The sequence below is a fragment of the Anopheles nili genome, chromosome 3 (assembly GCF_943737925.1).
Source record: "Anopheles nili chromosome 3, idAnoNiliSN_F5_01, whole genome shotgun sequence".
NCBI lineage: Eukaryota > Metazoa > Arthropoda > Insecta > Diptera > Culicidae > Anopheles > Anopheles nili.
In genome coordinates this window covers 72,380,371-72,399,310 of record NC_071292.1, presented here as the reverse complement: position 1 = coordinate 72,399,310, position 18,940 = coordinate 72,380,371, and the positions used below count along the sequence as shown (strand labels likewise).

Below are 18,940 nucleotides of genomic sequence, written 5' to 3'. Positions count from 1 at the left end.
CCCACGTGTCTATCTCTATGTCCGTGTTATGTACGAAGTAAATCGAGGAATGCTTTCAGTTAGTTTAAGAATTTATTTGTTTTTATTTGGAGAGGAATCGTTTCATCCGTTACATATTGAGACATATTGTACGAAACTGATGCTGCTTGCAGTTACCATCGCCGGATCCATGTGGCCGGCTTAGGGCGACATACCTCATTTGTGTCTTGATCCAGGACCACTTCGCATGCTACAGCACGTGCCACGAATGAACCGACCCAGGTGCATCAGATATATGCCATTCATTCCACAACCACAGCCAGTCAGCACGTTGCGGTTAGCGCCCAGTGATCAAATATATGATGAAAAGGAAATTCATTTAGATCGAATAGGGAAAAAATGAACGCGTAATTGGTCGTCCATGCTCATTCGAGCGTTCCACCACAAAGTGATGGAGCGTGGACAGAGTAGAGGTGAGGTCATTTGTTCAAACATACCTTCCCATGTTGGCATTTATGTAATGGAATGCTACGACCAGCAGGAAAAGGAACACTCCCAAAACATTGCAGAACACGGCCAGTTGAACGTCCGAAATCATGCTGGATACAGTTACCTACGGTCACGTTGCGCATGAAAGAGAAGTAATAATGAGGATTAGAATGGGATCACTACTAAGCTGCCAGTGAGTGGAAAGGGGGTGTCGACCGCAGCATTCAGTTGTGGAATGCAGCCCAATTGAAACTAAAACCTAACTAGAAAATTTGGACAATATGTACCCCGCGAGGCAAGCAGCGATTGGAATGTTTTCGAGCTAATGAACAACTGATTGAATTTCTGCACGTTCAAACGCAATCATTAAATCGGAAACATGGCATCATAACAAGTGTGCAAAGAGCATTTATGCAAGCGCGATTACTGCAATAGGAATGCATATGAAACGGTATATTCCGATTTGAAAAATATTTGTTGCGTGATTCCTGTTAGTGTTTCTAAATTTCAGTATTACTGATAGTTGATTCGGAATAACATGGGGTGGAATGTGCTAGTTTGGAAATCAATTTAAGTATGTAGGTCAGAGTTCTTGTTTGCCTCATTCAGATTAATAATGCCAGTTACAAGAGATTCCTTAGTCTATGGACATTGTTGTTTTTCAGAATGCCTAAATAGGATAATCTAAACATGATTGAAATTTCGTAAAGCGGCCGGCAAGGTACACGTCATATCGATGAAGGTCTTTTGCTTAACAACAAAAATGAATATTGTGAGGCTAAGCGCTTAAACATAACAGACGAATATTTGGATGCGTGAGAGAATGTGATAGTTTCACAACTTTAACTGTTATTGTAACTTACACGAGTTGTAAAACAACGGAAATCGTATTAACAAGCTCCTTCGAGAATGTATAAACAAGACACAGCGATTTTGCTTTTTTGTTTTGTACAAAGTGGCACAATTGAACGTCATCGTTCAAGAGTGTGTTGTTGACATTTCATGAAACCATGCTAGCAGCTGTTTGTGCCACAATCAATCACATGGTAGACAACTTTAAATCATTGTTTATTAATTTTGTGCAGTTCAAAGTTACATTTTATGCACTACAAAGTATTACAAACTACAGAAGGATGATTTTGCAGCTAGTAAAGTCATTAATTTTAAGAACTTATTGAAAATCCATTCATTGTTCTCCAGTCATCTGATCTTCAAAACTATATGATCAATAGTTTACAAATTTTTGAAGAGAACATTTTCGATAGCACGTGTAAAAACACGTGTTGAAGATAACATTTTTTATTGGAAAAGATTAAATAAACGTGAATCTGGTGCAATAAATGCAACGGCAGCGAGTTTGACGCAAATGCATTTGAAAGAGACATTTGTTTTGTCACATTATGTGCGTGAGTGTGAACGCGCGATTGTTTCGATCGGTATTTTTGTTAGCTAAGATTTTCGTCAATTTTCAACATAAAATCGAATTTGGTTCCTATTCCTTCGAAGAGGTTAATAACGAGTACCGGAAATAGAAGAATTTGAAAAGGTTCTGTGAATATTTTACCCAAGTGAGTCTCATAGGAGGATTCAGGCTCTTCACTACGAGGAAGTAAAACAACAAGAAGAAGAAATATCGATTGGCTCGACAAAAGAGAAATTTCGTACCGAACAAACTTTTACTCGCCCGAAGAAAGTCGCTATCCTCTTTCTTTGGAACTCTTGGTGCACGGTTCCTTTACGATTTAGATGCCAAAAGTGTCGTGCGTTTGTGAACCATACCCACTGGGCTGTGCATATATACGAGTGAAATATGCGTAATCGTAACGATGGTGCTAACGGTGGATAAAATGAAAATGTGCCAGTTGTGAAAAAAGTACCCCATATATCCTCATACATCCGCTTCTGGGGTTGGTGCATGTGTTTCACACCGCAAATAAAAACCGATAAACCATCTCGCAGCAAATGATCAGCAACGAAAAAAGGTAAATTTTATGCTAGAATAACGAAATGCGAAATATGGTGTATTGCATCGGTGGGATGGAATGGCGCTTTAGCACCGGTGGTGCACCATGGAACCACTGCGCTGGAAATGGAAGTAAAAAGCATGGGCTACGATATAAAAGTATGGTATGAGGCCGGAAAACAAAACCGCCGCTGCAGGTGAAGAATCGTTGTTCCGTAGATTGAATGCGGTTTTGGATACCTTTTTCTTGGCAGTGCCATTACGCCGTGCAGTTTCTCCCTATGTTGCATTTCCCTTTTTTCAGCGCATTCGAAACAAACGATGACGGATGGATGATGGGAAATCTTACGTTGAATCAACAACACGATGCATAAATTAACGTGCTGTAGGTAGAGAGAGAGAGAGAGAAGGGAAGAGAAAGAGAGATTAACAAGAATTGCATCATTGCGTAAATAGTATTGATTTGGGTGGGAGGGACTGTAGTGCGAGGCATTTCCACAAAACGATACGGATGACACCTCTCGAAGGTCATCTACTAGTGGCTCCCTATTTCTAGTTTTCCTCAGACATTTACTTTTCCCAAAATGGTAACCTTCAAGCTCAAGGTAGGATGTAAATATCGTGTATGCAAAGTACAGTATCGTTCTGCCAATCTGTGTGCATTCCGACCGTCTATAATTCTTCCCCACCTTGCTATGTCAATGAAAAATCCCACTCACAAATGTAGACAAGATCGCTGAGCTCAAAGCGCTAGTGGGTGGGCACGAAAGCAGCTTCGAACTTGCCGCCAGATCCCCATCCCAATCGGACGATACCGCCCAAAAATGGGAAGCAATGCCGCCACGATGAGGACGATGAATAATTGATTTTGTTGCCCAACGCAGCCGCATCGAGCACGCCGATTACAGTGCACGCATGCTTGTGTTTTTTACGCCGCACGCGGCTTTTCATAATACGCAGAACCGGAGAGGATAGTTTCCAATAGAGGCCAATTCGTATGGCGGAAACTAAACCTCGAGTCAAGGCCAAACAGCCGCCTTATATCGTATCAGAGTGAAAATGTATCGAGGAATAACAGATGATTTTGATAATAAACCTTTTGAATGAAAATTATTGGACGGAATTTTCCTACCCGTATTTTTGAATTTTTCCTTTCTCTGGACATGGATGTGTCGCTCCAACACCGCCTTTGATTCAGATGCGCGTATGTTAACCCCAATTGGGGCTGAAATCACCGTGGTCATTCGTTTTCGTTATCGATTTGCAAGCCTTCTCTTCCGTAACGGATGGCCATCATTAATGCACAAATCGTTTCACACTTTTCGGGCATCCCTCGTTGCCTCAGCCATTGCTGCCCGGTTCCGTCGCACACCGCTGTTCCGTCCGATGTGTGGGCTTTTTTTAACCATAAATAGTCGTCCCGCCATGATGATGTCAGCTCCCGCGACCGATGGATGATGGCCACACGCGCGCTCTATTGTGCACGAAGGTGGTTGGGTGATGGGTTGTGCGTTTATTTGTTGCTTCTTGTGTGACCCCCGGCGTTATAATCATCGGTCAGTGGGTATCGCCGTCATGAGGGTGGGGACAAGGTGCAGCAAATTGCCGAAAAGGCTAGCTAAGGGTGCGGGTTTGGAAAACGCACAGGGGTGCGTCATTGTGGATCAACGATCATTGGCAAAGATTAGCACGACCATACGGGAATTCTTTGCAAGTGTGGAGGCAAAGGTGTACAAGCACTTTAAAGCACAAAAACGATGGGACAATCATTAAATTTTCATCTGAAGGACGGCGCTAAGTATGGTATTAAGAAGGGTCCTCCTTTCACTGCAAACTTTCGGTTTATTTCATCTACAAATATCCTAAAATACATGCGATATTGTTTCTCTAATTCCACAGTTTTTTTAAGAAAATGTATCGTGTACCATGGCTTGTCGCTTACGTGACAGATCGCAATAATCGAATAATGGCTCGTGTAAAAAGTTCCTTCCTACCGTAATCATGCTAAAGTAATTCTGCAAAGCATGCTCAAATATTCACATACTCGTTGGTATGTACGTTACCGTACCAGGATCATTCCTGGAAAGTTTCTTCACCATACAGGCCACCGGTATGGAAGCGCTACATTCTGTTAGAATAATAATAATGCACATTAAACTGTACGATCACGATCGCCAAACAATCGAGCATCATGCCCGTGTACACAAATCAGCACTTCGATTGATATTCCAAATGCCACCGCCCTAGAATTCACTAATCTCTCCTACCGGTACGGGAACGCACAATGTTGCTGAATCGCTTTTTGGACAGCTCGTCACACAATTTCCCCTTCGCCTTATTTTCGGGTGTGCGGCTATTTATGGTAATGAAACGGTAACGCTTATTTTTTGGGCCGTTTCAGCTAGGTGCATGCCGAAAGCATGGAAAAGCATTGCAACATAGTTTCAACGAAGCAAAAAAAAAGCTGCTACCGAAGCTGGGACTACTAGTCCGCAGTTGTGTCGAGCGCGTTTTTTTCTCTTCGTTTACTTTCAACTTCGCTTGTGACGAGTCGAGGGTGCCCTCTCATGTATGGGCGATCGAACACGCATGTTTTAACGCCCATCCCATCCCCTAAACACCTTCTGCCACCCTCAGTTAGTCCATCAAAGCCCAACGAAGCGAACGGCGACAACGTGAGGACGACAACAACGATGACGGTAACGTTGAGCAAAGACTCGGTGACTTCAACCTGAGCAACGAGGCGATCAGTCATCAACATCATTTCGAGACATCAACAATATTGCTGGTGGAGAAGATCTTTCGGATTGTGCCGCGTGTCTCGTCGCTTCTTTGTGGTGTCGTTGTTCCAGCTAACCGTCACTGAGTGGAATTGGGCCAACAAATTAGGGGTGGGTCATCATTCCTTTGGTGCTTTCCGTGAGTTCCAGCGCGCTCGTATTCTGTTTTTGGCGGTAATTCTAATGACCTGGACCGCAGTACCGAAAGCCCCGTTGCAGCACATCCCGGACCGACGGTACCATAAATCGGGTGGTCCATAAATGGTATCATCGTCAAGGTGGATTTGCCCGGGAATGGGAGACGGGACCCGTAGTCAACCCGTAGCGCTAAAGATCGCAACAATTAACGATCTTTAATTGCGGGAGCAATTAGTTGATTGGCGAATTGTGACCCGAAAACGCAGTAGAGACGTCGTACGGATGTTCCGTGTTAGAGTCCAGCGTTCCAGCCTTAGGTTGTCCTCTGGAGGTACAAGAATCTGATAGACGTTCCGCAATGATGGACGAATAGAATGGACGGAAATTGATCGCGACTTGAAAGTGTGCGCTCACCAGCTCATGTGGGCGGACGATGGCAAACATGTGCGATCAATAAACGGATAACGAATGGTTGAATTAATTCCACTAACGTCAAACACCAGCGTGTGGATTCTATTTGTGGCGTGTGCGGGTTTGATTTTTTTCGAGCAATAACTTGAACGTTGTGGAACGCTAAATTGTTAAAACAAAAGCAAAGCTTATCAGTTGTAAGTAGCAGATGTGAAGGCTTGTAGTGGGTTTGTTAATGAAAGTTTGTTTCTTATGGACAGAAAAACTAAGGTGTTTCGGTAACTGATGCGCAATAGCTGAATAAGAGTTGATAGAATTGAACAGATCGCTTTAGCCCGCTCAGGCGGGTGCAATAAAGATTGCGAATTTTCTAGGTCAATCGATTGCTCTAAAAAATCGTATTTATAATCGTCATTTTCCGTAGCTTCCTTTCTCTTTTGTTCGCGTGTTTGGCTCCAAGCATTTACTTCCTTGTCGGGCAAGAACAATCTATTGAACCGATGTGTTAATTGCTGTTCTTCTTTTTCTTTTTCTGTAGATAATTTAACACCCCACTTGGCCATCATGTCACACGCGATTGCATCTGAACGACTGTCGTGTCCTTGGCAGCAGGTGCACTAAGGCGAATAGCGTAAACGGAGCCGATTACGACGGCGGGTTTGAGTATTGTCACAGGAGCACAGGCATCGGAACAGGTGCAGAGGGAACGTGTGAGATGGAATCCCAACGAGTACTATCATCGCCGTCGAACGGCGGAGATGACACCGAGACGGATTCGATCAGTTGTTACGTGGCCGATGGGACTGATCCGGTAGACCACGACACTCCCGGAGTCCACTATCGGCTCCACGGTGGGCAGGACCCAGCAGAGCAGGACCATTTGCGAAAGGGTCTGAACCGCATCTCTAGCGATTCGGCGTCCACTTACGAAATTGTTGACGCCGGCAGCCCGCAGTCACCCGCGTCCGACGCGAGCGATGGCCACGGGGTTGATGGGGATGACGACGATGACGGTGAACAGGACGAGGAAGAGGAGGACGAGATGTGGAGCAACATTGTGCGCATAAATCAAGCGACGAACGCGACGGTGGCCGAGTTGGCGGCAGGCGGCAGCCCCGGAGATGACGACGAGGGTCTGCTGGTGAATGAAATCGAGTACGAAGTGCAGGAGGCCAGTGGGTCCGACTGTGAACCATCGAACCGTGACGGAAACGGTGAAAAAGTGCAGCGAAAACGGTTCGATCTAGCACGCTCGTCCACGAAGGAAGAGAAGCAACGGCACAACGAGGAAATACTGATCATGAAATCAAACTCGCTCTCCTCCGATACGACCACCGCTACTAACTCGTGGGAACCAGTCAGTGTGGACACCTGCACGGCCGGAGCTGTTGCTGTTGCTGCTGCTGGCACTGAGGCTGAAGAAAACGAGACGAAGGAGTACCAGGAGTCGGAAAGGATCGTTGACAGCTCGCTGCCATACAGTGCTCCCACGAAACCATGCTTTATAGATGCGTCATCGTTGTTCGATGATGACGAGGTGGTGTATCCTTCCTTCCAGGATACCAGCGTTGGAGCACACGGTCAATCGCAACAGCACTGGGCACGACCGGCATCATCGGCAGGAGGAAACAGTGTCCAGCTAGCGACGATCCTGTGTGATGACGAGAAACTATCGCGCTCAGCAGCAAACGTAATCGAGGAACAACCTGTGGTGGCTGTAGAAGTGAAGGATCAGTTCTCCGCCGGACCGGCGAACGATTTGCTCGTGTCCAAATTGAGGCTAACGGAGGCAAAAGATTTGGCGGAAACGTGTGTGGATGGATGCGAGCGTGAGGAGGTGCTCGCACGACAGGAAGCCGAAAGGAAGCAGGGATTATTTCTTTTTCAGAACTCGATCCAACAGTACTCGGGCCATCTCATAGAGTCGGGCTTGCAATTCGCTCCGGAGGAAAACTATAGCGACCTTTCTTTGCCCAGCGTGTACTCATCGAGTAGCGAGCCCAACTACGGCGAGTACAGCTCGTTAACGATTAGCGATAATCAACGTTATTCACTTGGAGCGACGGCCGGTGGAGTTGTGGCCGACGATGAAAGGACGGGTGGACGGATGGACAGTTTTCGTGGAGGTGGGACCAGTACTAGCGGATACAACTCCAGTTCCGCCGACTATAGTAGCCGCACGCAGGCGACCAGCGACGTCGAGTCGACATCCCACTATCCAAATACACCATTCAATTCGATCGTGCACGTAACGTCGTCTGCGGCCATTCCACAGCAACTTGCGCTTCATCGACAGCTGCATGGGGATGATACCGGCAATGAAACGAGCCGGGCCAGTTCGGTGGATCGCGAGTCACATTCGACCCCCATCAGGATTCCAAAGCGGCTGCAAAAGCACGACGAATCTGCTCCTATAGTGTCGGGCGGAGCGTCTATCGAAGATTTCACACCGAAACAATGCGAGAGCCCTTCGATTCGCCGGCGAACCGACACCTGCCCGATCGTGTCCGGCGGTAGCATCAGCTTCGATGATCCCTCCGAGGACCGGCTGACATCGAGGCAACTCAGCAAAAGCGGCTCGGGAAAGTCATGGGTCGTCGATCTGAAAAACTGTCCTGACGATGAAAAGTCGGCGGCTATGCATTCGCTCGAGCACTCGGGCCAGCGGAGTCTCGGATTTTTCGTCGATTTGGGCAGTCTTAAGACGCCGGAGGAGGAAAAGGCGATCACGGTGGTAAGCAAACCGCGCACGGCTCGGTCCGAGTTGATGAAGAAATCCACAGGGTTCTATATCGACCTTTCGGACGATGGTAGTGAGAGCACGCGCAGTGCCACGCCAAAGCTGGGCGTTGGAAAACAGGAAACTCCTCCACCATCAGCATCCGCACTGACCGGATCGTCGCGCGGGGAATCGGTGGAGAAACAAACAGACCGGAAGAATATGTTCTCAATGTTCATCGACTTTGGGGCAGATAGCGCTACCGGAAGCGCCACGAATGCCGGCAAACCCATCGCCATGCCGAGGAAGCTTTCGATGCCGCAACCAGTGCAAGCGGAAACTGCCAACGGCAGAGAGACGGTGCGTCCCAGCAGCCTAGGGCCCACGGGTGATGAGACGAGTAAGCCTTACTACATGTTTATCGGATCGGCAGATGCTCAACCACCGGTGGTTCGTCGGCCAAACGGAAATACCGTTAATAGCGGCGGTGGTGCCAGACACGAATCGAAACGCCATTCATGGAATACAACCGTCGGTGAGGTTGGTACTGGTATCGCTGCAGGAGCGTTCCATGAGCGACGAATCGCCGGCAACAGTGCCTACCAGCGATCGACAAGCGTAACAAGCGATCGAGGCATCATGAACATTCTGGACAAAATACCGCTTTTGTCGAAGACTTCCAGCATGTCGATCGACTCCTCCGTGTCACCGTTTGAGGATTTCACCTGTTCTAAGTCAGAGCTGAGCACTTACTCGAACCACTCGATATCTTCCAACTCGGGCCACTCCAGCAACGAATCAAAGGTGTCTCCGAAAGATGTTCCCGGTCAGCCAGCGGACGTTCCCGTTGAAGGTGCGATGGTATCATCTGTGAAGAAGAAGCGGAAGGACGCAAAAATTAACGAGACATTCGATAAGAGCAGCCAGGGTTCGGTGACTGACGGGATTCTTTCATCGAACGAGGACGGCTCTCCAACGTCCACTACGACCGACACAGACGATGTGACATTTCAGAACAATCCAAACGAAGAAGAAACGTTACTACTGCAACCCACCAGTGCGCACGTGGTTGAATGTCAACCGCTGAAACTACCTCCCGCAGAGGAACCAATCAAACTGTCCACCATTACCACGAGCTCGAGCAGCGTCGGTAAGCAGATGGAAACTATCGTTGAGGCACTAGAAAGTTCTCCTCGCCATGTGGCCAATACGACAACGCGCGGCAAAGCGCAGCACACTATGGAAACGCTGCATGCTACGATCGAAAAGCAGAAGCAACTGCTCGAAACGGTGTCCGAGAACGTCGAGTCACACGCGTCAACGACCACTTCCTCTTTCGTTAAGTTATCCGACATGGATAAACCACCATCAGCAGTGAATCAGCAGGCGGCCAAGTTCGAGCTACATTCGAACGGTCTCAGTAGCGCTGGTGGTGGAGGAAGCAACATGTCAAATTCAGCCGGTTCCAGTCGAGTTGCGCGGTTGTTCGAGTGTCAAAAGTACAACACGATTGGGTCGGCAATCGGTGCTAGCAGCCAATCCGCTAGGCAGCAGCAGCAGAAGACATCGAACTTCTACCACTCGAACGGTGGGGTCGCGTCGATGGAGCGGCACTCGTGGAATATGTCTCGCTCGACTGGCAACAACTTCGTCAGCCTCATCTCGTCGTCGGTGGAAAACTCCCGTTCACTGAGCCGACTGTTTCCGCATCTGACGAAAGGTAATCGACAGTGAACTGGCACGGCTAATTGGTCATAGTTTGAAAATGTAATGTTAACGCATTTTGTTCTGCTCATTTGTTGTAGCTTTCAGCAACAGTCTTCCCTCGGACGTTGGAATGAACGGTACCGGTGGTCGTGGTGGTCAAGATGGCAGCGATATGATGCATTCGGACTTTTCCTGCACATCGAGCATCACATCGAGTCGGTCGGGTATCGGTACGTTGCAGAAACTGAGGGCACCTTTAACACTTCGTGCTAATTGTTTTCTATACTTTTTTCCCCGTTTAAACTCGCTCGTCCCTTTAGAATCTATCGATGAGTCAATCTCTAGCCGGCAACCGCGCCGCTTGGGTGAGGATTTGCTGAAGATGTTCCTTCAGGAGATTGCCACCGACGTGACGATAGAGGTCGAGACGAAGAAGATGCGGGCGCACAAGTGCATCCTGCGATCACGCTGCCAGTACTTTGCGGCAATTCTCGCTGGGAGTTGGGTGCAGAATGCGGGTAACGTGATCACGCTGCCGGGCTATTCGTATGCGGCGGTGCACTTTGCGCTATGTCACATCTACTCTGGTGCCTCCCATCCACCGGAAGGCATCAGTCTGATGGAGCTGGCCGCATTGTCCGATCTTCTTGGTCTCGAAGGGCTGAAGGAGGTGACGGCTTACGCGTTGAAAACCAACTATTGCCACAACTTTCACAAGGTAATCATGTGTAAGTGACACCAATCGATATTTATAACTGGATCGTTTGTTTTTAGCCCTGCGTTGGTTGCACCGACGGCGTGTTGCAAGTGTTACCTGTAACGCTGAACCACGGACTGGACGATCTATACCGCAAGTGTTTGAAATGGGTTTGCAGGCATTACGTGAAGATTTGGTCGCAAAAGCAATTCTCTCAGCTCCCGCTGGATGTCGTGCATCGATGCAAGCAACAAATTGTGGCCCATCTCAGTTCCGAAAGTGTCCTTACGACAATATTGGACAGTGAGCAGTTGCTGACGCTGCTTCACCCTTACAAATGGTCGATGGAGGTAGAGAATGTGGTCCGTGACATACTAGAAGCGGCGTATGACTACATAGCAGATCACTTCGCGTCGCTTTTGGCTAGCGATAGTTTTCTTTCCCTTGGGCAAAATTATCGCTGGGCTATTCCACACGTGGAACCAATTCTCTTGCCAGCTGCGAATAACCTCAGTGCCGACCAGGCTTGCAAGAGCTACCCAAGGGCAACTCGTTTACAGAAGTTGTTGCAGGCAAAGGTGCTCACGGTGACGACCACGACGTCGACTCCGATGTCTTCCAGCGACAATACGAACATTGTGAATGTGTACGAAAAACAAACAAAGGGCAATGATGGTGGAAGTCGCAAAGAAGTCGATTACAATTTGCAAGAGGAAGAGATGGACTGGTGTGATGAGTTCGTGAGCATGGTGAACGCTATCTTGTCCGCTGTGGAGCAGTGCTTAATTCGTCAATGTGCCCGCGCGATGCGTGTTAGTTCCTGGCTGCGAATGGACGTCGAACTGCGGAACAAGATCCAGAAGCTGGCGTGTCTGATGGAGACCACGGATGAACGCAAATCACGGTCGCGCTATTCGTTCTCCTCCCAAACGTCGTCCTCGTCGTCAGTTCATTCGCGCTCGAACGACATGCGCCAAGTGCGCCTGGCCATACAGGCGCACACGAAGCGCTTGTTCGAGAATGGGCAGACCAATTCGAATTCCAACAACAAGACACAACAAACGCAAACGTTCACGTTACACCAAAACGATCTTAACGCCGCGCTACTGAGTTCTCACAAACTGGCCAAGCACTTTGCTGCTCATGAAGCGAATGGTACCCTTATGGCGACAACGCACGAAACAGAACGAGAGCGAACAAAGCATCAGCTGGGCAACTACGAAAATGGGCGCGTTTTGAAAACATCTTCGAAGAGCCACATTCCTGAAGGTGGTAAAAAGACTATCACTCTGACGAATGGACGCCAGGCGGCTAATGGTATGCGAGCCGGTATGGTCGGTAAAGCAGCTCCCATTTCTCACTCTACCGCTCATAAAAGGTCACAGTCTGAAGATCATGCAAATTTAAAACCTGTCGCCACGTCGGGTAAGACGGAAACCGTAAATAGTCTGCGCACGAAGCTAAGCAACGTTAAGCCGCGCTATCTGGAGCCGAAGAAACCGAAAAATGCGGCAAATTTGCACGCGCAGAACAATATTTCTTCTAGTGGTAGCTCAACGCGAACCTCGAGTCCGGCGATGGGCCATCGGAAGTTAACCTCAAAACTACAGCAACAAAATCACGGCCACGAATCAAACCTTTCGCTCGATAGCCTCTCGTCTCCGGCAAAAATGCGAAATGTGAACAACGCATCGATAAAACCATCTCGTGCGGCAATTGGGGATATGGATGTTTCGATCGATTCACTGGCGGAGTCGATGAAATCACACTCTATCAAGACGAGCAACACGCTTTCGCACGAATCGCTCATTTATCAGGAGTACTTCAAACCGAAATTGATCAATGCTGTCGATCAGCCCCAACCGGTTAAGAACGGGCTACACGCGAACAAGGATAAGGATCTCCACCGAGAGAAGCGTCCGGGCAGTGGCAAATCTGCCGGCGGATCCACTCGGACGGTACTAAGTACCCGAGACACGGGAGGCATTAAAACGAATCACTCCACCTCTTCAATTCCGACAGCGGGGCTTGGTGTGCTGCGTTCTAATGGCATTAATCGTACTGCCTCCTCGGCAAGCGTTGGATCAAACGCTAGCGGCGGAATAGGTCTCGTAAAGCGTAGCTTCTTGTCTCAGCGCTCGCGGGAAATATTAGCCCGTCGTTCTCACGAGCCAAAATCCAACTCCACCAACTCGAGCAACAAATCGGCCGCCTCATCGCCAAGCTTGCTGCTGACTCGTGACAAGTCAACTGGCAGTGATATCACGAAATCGGGCTCGTCAGCTTCGCTGGCCACACCCAGCACTGGCAGCAGGAAGGTATTCAACACAACATTGCATCTGCGACGTACGGCCAAGGTACCAGATGGAACCGCAAGTCAGCAACCTTCAACTGGTGTTAGCAACCGCGTTGCTCATCATGCAAACCACGAACGAAAGGGTGAAAAGCACTCATCGAAGGGTGGAGGATCACATCGCTCCAAGGGTACTGGTTCATCGGTGGTATGCGACACAAGAATCTCACTGAAAAGCATTACAATGGATAAAAACATCACTGCTATACCTCCGGAAGTGTGTTTGATCGATAGCCCACCCCATTTATCATCGATGGTTGGTGGACGCGTCGAATCGAAACTGGAGCGTTCTAACACGTTTTCCATGGACGCATCTGATAATCCAATGGTGCTGCAAATGCTGGAATAATGGAGAAAATAATCTGATGTTCTCCGTTGAGCTGTTCTGAGATAAATCGAGCGTGAGGATCACGCGTTGTATGCGTTAGCTCGTACATATATAGATAAGAGGAAAGAGGATGAAATGGCTTTCCCCACAAATGGAAATTATGTTATCCGGCAATATTTTTCTCCCTCGGAGAGATCCCTAGTTTAAAAAGAGAACGAAGAGTTCTTTCTTCGAAGGAAAAACGGAGGATGGTTTGGAGAACATGCATTCGTAAAAGCCCCACATGCAAAGGTGCAAACGATAAACGATACACGAATATGATTGTAAGTTCAAACTTATTTCTTTTGCAAATATTGCTAACTTCATCACAAATGTCTAGTCACATATTTATATGCATATATCTAGGGAATGTGTAACTGATAAAGGAAGATGAGCATAACATTCGTTCTCGTCGCCGTTTGACAAATGATGGCGTGCGTATTTTCTGCACACTTCAACATACGTTAGTAGTGATACTTATCTGTTGCAAGATATAAACATAAACATATTCTTAATTACTACACGTTGCACCCAGAAAACAAGAGAATATCAAATTTAAGCGTTGATGGAGGCATCGCACTCTACACCCATGTGAGTCTTTTTTATTATCAATGAATTCACTCACTTTCATTATGCGTTGGGTGATAAAGGTTAATAAAACCACGAGAGTACTAAAAAGTAATTTATCCGTTTGTTACATTTGAATAACAAAGATGAAAATAATTTATTTCACCCCACGAGTACCAAACCAGATGGCATCATGCCTCAATCTTTAGATTGTTATGCCTTTCTTTCGAGGTGATTCAGCTATGATGAATAAAGTTAAAAAAGCTTCTTCAAGGAGAAGTTTTCGATGAGCAGATGGGGGAACCATTTGATACAAGTAATATGCATTGTTGTAACAATAATAAGTAACGATAATCCTTCATTGATGTGAAAGTAGTAAGAAACTAGACAAGTAGAAACATTAGGGCATAAATAAGATTGAGCCAATTAATAATACTGAGCATTGGCTAATAACGAATTAGATTAACATATTTCTTGTCATGCGATTCTCCTTGGTATGATATAGTCATCGCTATGATTATTCATGCTTGGTTCTAGTAGTAACATACACTTTTTCTTTGTGGCCACTGCCATTTTCTGCAACAATGTGATAAAACCATTCTACCGACGGTCAGCTTTTTGTTTGCGCTTTCGGTTTCTAATTTATTGTCTGTTTTCTGATTGCGAGATTCATCTCTTCATCACTATCCGTAAGCAAGACGTGTGTTTTGAAGCGTTTGACTACGATATTCATAAAATGAAAATAATTTATTTCATCTACGTGCAATGGCTTATTAAATTTCGTTGCCGTACGTGCTTTGAATGGGATTTATTATTCATCAAAAGCCTCATCTTACAGTAGTTAGTCAACATGACAGACATGTGATCGTTCTACTAATTATATTTTCTTATTGCTTCGATTTCGTCCATTACCGTGATTCTATCCCGGTTAGTCGCTTGCTGTCTTTTTATATTATTAATCTCGTCTAATTTAGTAACTATGTCGCACATGCGTTGTTTGAACTTACCGTCCTAATTTCTGCCAATGATAGTTTTAAAGGATCCCTTTGCAATTATACTTAAACGCTTTACGTACTTCTTTGATATTCTAGAATATATTTGATTATTTTTCAAGTAACGAAAAAACTTATAATATGATGGAACTTTGTACTAATAGGTAGTTTGTGATGCACGACGAAGACGATAGTATTGTTCAATGGTAAAATGTTACGAAAATTCATCATAATTCTTAAAAAGGTCTTCGTCCATACGTTGGCTTAGGGTTGCTTTTGCTCCTCAGTCGTCTGTATTATTCGACGTCGTTGTTGATTTTTATTTTTGCTTGGTTTGTTTAGTTTTACAAGAAGAAAAATTTTCTTTTTTGCTCCATATTACTCGCTACTGCAACATTCCCTTCGCTACGTTTATTGGGTTTGATTTAAATATTAATATTTAAGTCGTTTGGCTTTGCATGAAATCAACATTACTTAATGCGACTCTGACCTGTTTCTACTTTGCTACTAAACTACGAGAAACTAATACTATGGCTTAATTTCTCAATTCATCGTCGAAATTTGACTTCGCTATTATCTAGGAGCTATAGACTGCAACTGAAGTTTAATCAGGGCACATACCCTCGCCACTATTATATATCGGTCGGAATGCAGAGTCAATATAGGCGAGGATTTACTTAGGCAGCCTAGTCATCTGTACAAAATTCTGTTAAATTATCTGCAACAGAAAATGGACGCGCGAAAATGGTACTATACTAAACAGTTCGGTTCAGCGCACGAATCTAAGAAAGAAGTCAAAAATATGCAATGGTTAATAAATATGCGGTACGACCTATAAAGAAGAATTAAAATAAAATAACCCTATCTTTAGATGTGTGTGGTGATACTATGTTAAATGGTTTTCAGTCTAAATCAGTTTGAATACAGATTGTAAAAGCAAGCAACATTCAGCTAATACATAAACATGAGTGTGCAAGACATGCTGTCCTTGATGTTTGAAAATGTGACATGAATTTATGAAGTCATTCTGAATCAACGGAACACTAATGGAAATAAAGGGACAGTGGAGAAAAAAGGTGTGGACATCAGTAAATAAATGTTCGTAAGCTGCTTTTGGAAAAATGAAAAAGATACAGAATATATTATTATCTTACGTTACAAAAATTGAACCAGAAAATGTTTTGAGTTTTTCCCAATTTGCTGCTTAGTTGTTTTATTGAATCATTTCAGTCATTTCAGAGTCGCAAAATCCTGTTAGTAAGTCTGGTTCACTTTGTAGTCGTCGCTGTGGTAGATGAACACGTCCTTGAAGTACATGTTCTTGGTGTAGAAGTAGCTGAAGTTGATGACACGATCGAACGGATAGCCGAACGGTAGGCTGTCGTAGTAGCGCATGCCGGATCCGACGCCGCAAGAGAAGGTCTTTTCGTAGAGGTATCCTTGCTCGTAGGTCTTGGCAGTGTACGGGGTGATGATGAAGTAGAACTGCATTGGCATACCGTTGGTCCAGCCCTTTGGCAAGATCAGACGATCCGGGAATCCGCAGTGGGCCTCCGACATGTCGAGGGCGAATTTCTCCTGTCCGTTGAAGCTGAGCATGATCTTCTTGTATAGTTCGGTGTACATGGTGCGATCCTTGACGCTCCAGAAGAAGTCGCGTGAGTTGCGCACGAAGGTGTTTTTGCCGGCGGTGAAGTCAACCAGGTACTGGTCCATCTCCACGAAGTACTTCTTGTAGTACTGCAGGTCGTAGAGGCGATCGAACTTCGGTCCGAGGAACATGCGCACGATGGCCTTTCCGGTGTATTCCGACATGACGTTCATCGTGTAGCCGAACTGCTTGTGGTTGAGACGACGCTGGCGAGCGAACACGCTGTAATCGAAGTACTTGTCGGTCGTTTGCATCGGCAGAACGTTGGAGACATCCGAATCGAAGAAGTCGAAGTAGGTCACAAGCTTATCGAAGGTGACGTCCTTGATGATGACACCGTTGAAGTTGAGCTCGTCGTACGTGTAGCTGGGCAGGAAACGCTTGAAGTAGTAGTACAGATCCATGAAGCGCTCGTACAGCTGGTAGAAGACCGGATCGCGCAGGCTGGTCTCGAACTGCATCAGCGCCGAGGGCCAAACCTTGTAGGCGTTGTAATCGTTTCCGGAAAGCAGCAGGCGCGAGAACACCTCAATGAATCCGATGTAGTTGGCTTCGACACCGTCGACGTTGGCACTGAGCAGGTTTCCGAAGAAGTCGATCGATTCCGGTAGGCGGAGATTGATGCGCGATCCATCCTGCATAAAGTAGTATCCATCTTCAATAATCTTGCGGATCTTCGTCTCCCAGCTGTTGATCCAGTCCAGCTTGTAGTAGAACTCGTCGGTGACCATGTAGTTGTAGTCACGGCTCTTGAACGGCGTTCCGTTCCAGTAGCTGAGCAGCGAGAAGTACCCGGTCTTGAGTGGGAAGCGCCACACCAGCGGCTTGACCGTACCCATATAGTTCGACATACGCTCCAGGTTGTAGCGAGCCAGCAGCGTCTGGTGCATGTACCAGTACAGCTCTCCGCGACGATCCTTCATCAGTCCGAACTTGTCTCCGCCCAGGAAGAACGGATAGTCCATCATGAAGTAGTAGTAGAACGAGTTCAGACCAATATCCTCAGTGAAATAGCTGATGATGTCCTCGCTGTAGAAGTTGTTGTAGTAATCCGTCGGATACGTGGCGGTGTAGTTGGCGTAGACGACGTTGTATTTGCCGTTGCCATAGAAACCGAACTTGGGATCGTACAGCTTCTTGTAGCTGATGGAACGGAGGACGTCGGTGTTGAAGAAGTAGTACGGGTAGATCTCATAGATGGCCGGCAGGACGATGCCCTGAAGGTCGGTGCGGTGCATCACGGTAAGGTGCACGACGTAGATGAACATGCCCTCGTTGACGTTGTCGCGAGCCCAGATGAGATTCTTGTAGTACGTCTCAAAGTCGGCGCTGTTGTACAGGAAGCTGAACAGGGCGTAGGTCTGGCGCAGGTAGAGTTCATTGTAGATGGTGAAGACCTCACCCTTCTCCAGGAACGTACCGCTCTTGAAAAAGTCGAAGAACTCGGCGACCTGGGGGAAGTCCTGTAATTGGTACGAAACAACGTGACAGGTAAGTCGTAATGTTATGCAACGGAAAAAAAGACCATCGAGTAAAAAAACTTACGATGTACTTGGACTCGTCCGAGACCCAGGTCTTGGTGTACTGCATGTATTCCTCATACTTCAGCGGCAGGTGAATGTTTCGGAGCACTTCGAAGAAAAACTTTTGCTTGAACAGGAAATCCTTGTCAGCTGTGGGTATCAATAATGAAAGGGAAAAAATCGTTACGTATAAGGTAGGTATATGCAAAAATGAGCCTATGCTAAATGAGTGTTTTTTACCATATTTCACTTCGTATTTGGTGCTTGGAACATACGATCCACTGGCAAGGACTGCCAGGGAGATCGTCACCGCCAGGATGATGAGCTTCATCTTGTCAAACTTCTGCTTGACTACAGTTACAAGACTGACGATTTGAGGGTTCTTACCGGGCTTTTATACCGAAAATGCATCCTCTTTCTTTAGACCCTCCATTCTGACGATGATCTCGTTATCGGTCACCAGCAATGCATGAAGTAACGCAGGTGATTAAAAGTGCACTTTCTTCTTCACTGTCGATTTCAGACGAAGCAACAGTCTAAAGCAAGTTTGCAAAAGCGCATCGTTATCGGGTCAATGCTCGATCATTTTGTTTATACATTTTTT

General features: G+C 46.5%; 3 protein-coding genes across 3 annotated transcripts; 1 reads left to right on the top strand and 2 right to left on the bottom strand.

Moving 5' to 3' along the window:
- Positions 1-91: 91 nt before the first annotated feature.
- LOC128726284 (dolichyl-diphosphooligosaccharide--protein glycosyltransferase subunit 4) lies at positions 92-1,403 on the bottom strand. Its single transcript, XM_053820084.1, has 3 exons — positions 1,332-1,403; positions 477-592; positions 92-229 (listed from the first exon to the last, which is right to left on the bottom strand). The coding sequence occupies exons 2-3, from the start codon at positions 575-577 to the stop codon at positions 196-198; spliced, it is 135 nt and encodes a 44-aa protein (XP_053676059.1). The 5' UTR covers positions 578-592; positions 1,332-1,403; the 3' UTR covers positions 92-195.
- Positions 1,404-6,475: 5,072 nt separating this feature from the next.
- LOC128725580 (uncharacterized) lies at positions 6,476-13,585 on the top strand. Its single transcript, XM_053819333.1, has 4 exons — positions 6,476-10,199; positions 10,285-10,416; positions 10,507-10,904; positions 10,961-13,585. The coding sequence occupies exons 1-4, from the start codon at positions 6,476-6,478 to the stop codon at positions 13,583-13,585; spliced, it is 6,879 nt and encodes a 2,292-aa protein (XP_053675308.1).
- A 2,748-nt stretch (positions 13,586-16,333) lies between these two features.
- LOC128727555 (hexamerin-1.1-like) lies at positions 16,334-18,694 on the bottom strand. The gene is made up of 3 exons (XM_053821480.1): positions 18,577-18,694; positions 18,359-18,486; positions 16,334-18,276 (listed from the first exon to the last, which is right to left on the bottom strand). Exons 1-3 carry the CDS (start codon positions 18,665-18,667, stop codon positions 16,417-16,419), a joined length of 2,079 nt encoding a protein of 692 aa, XP_053677455.1. The 5' UTR covers positions 18,668-18,694; the 3' UTR covers positions 16,334-16,416.
- Positions 18,695-18,940: the final 246 nt, after the last annotated feature.

Bases quoted from the DNA above. Each gene is read 5' to 3' on its own strand.
- LOC128726284 (XM_053820084.1), bottom strand. From the start codon at position 577: ATGATTTCGGACGTTCAACTGGCCGTGTTCTGCAATGTTTTGGGAGTG. The intron at 230-476 runs GTATGTTTGAAC...CACGTGCTGTAG, and splicing joins ATAAATGCCAACATGGGAAG to CATGCGAAGTGGTCCTGGAT.
- LOC128725580 (XM_053819333.1), top strand. From the start codon at position 6,476: ATGGAATCCCAACGAGTACTATCATCGCCGTCGAACGGCGGAGATGAC. The intron at 10,200-10,284 runs GTAATCGACAGT...CATTTGTTGTAG, and splicing joins GTTTCCGCATCTGACGAAAG to CTTTCAGCAACAGTCTTCCC. The intron at 10,905-10,960 runs GTAATCATGTGT...GTTTGTTTTTAG, and splicing joins ATTGCCACAACTTTCACAAG to CCCTGCGTTGGTTGCACCGA.
- LOC128727555 (XM_053821480.1), bottom strand. From the start codon at position 18,667: ATGAAGCTCATCATCCTGGCGGTGACGATCTCCCTGGCAGTCCTTGCC. The intron at 18,487-18,576 runs GTAAAAAACACT...TGATACCCACAG, and splicing joins CAAATACGAAGTGAAATATG to CTGACAAGGATTTCCTGTTC. The intron at 18,277-18,358 runs GTAAGTTTTTTT...TACCAATTACAG, and splicing joins CGGACGAGTCCAAGTACATC to GACTTCCCCCAGGTCGCCGA.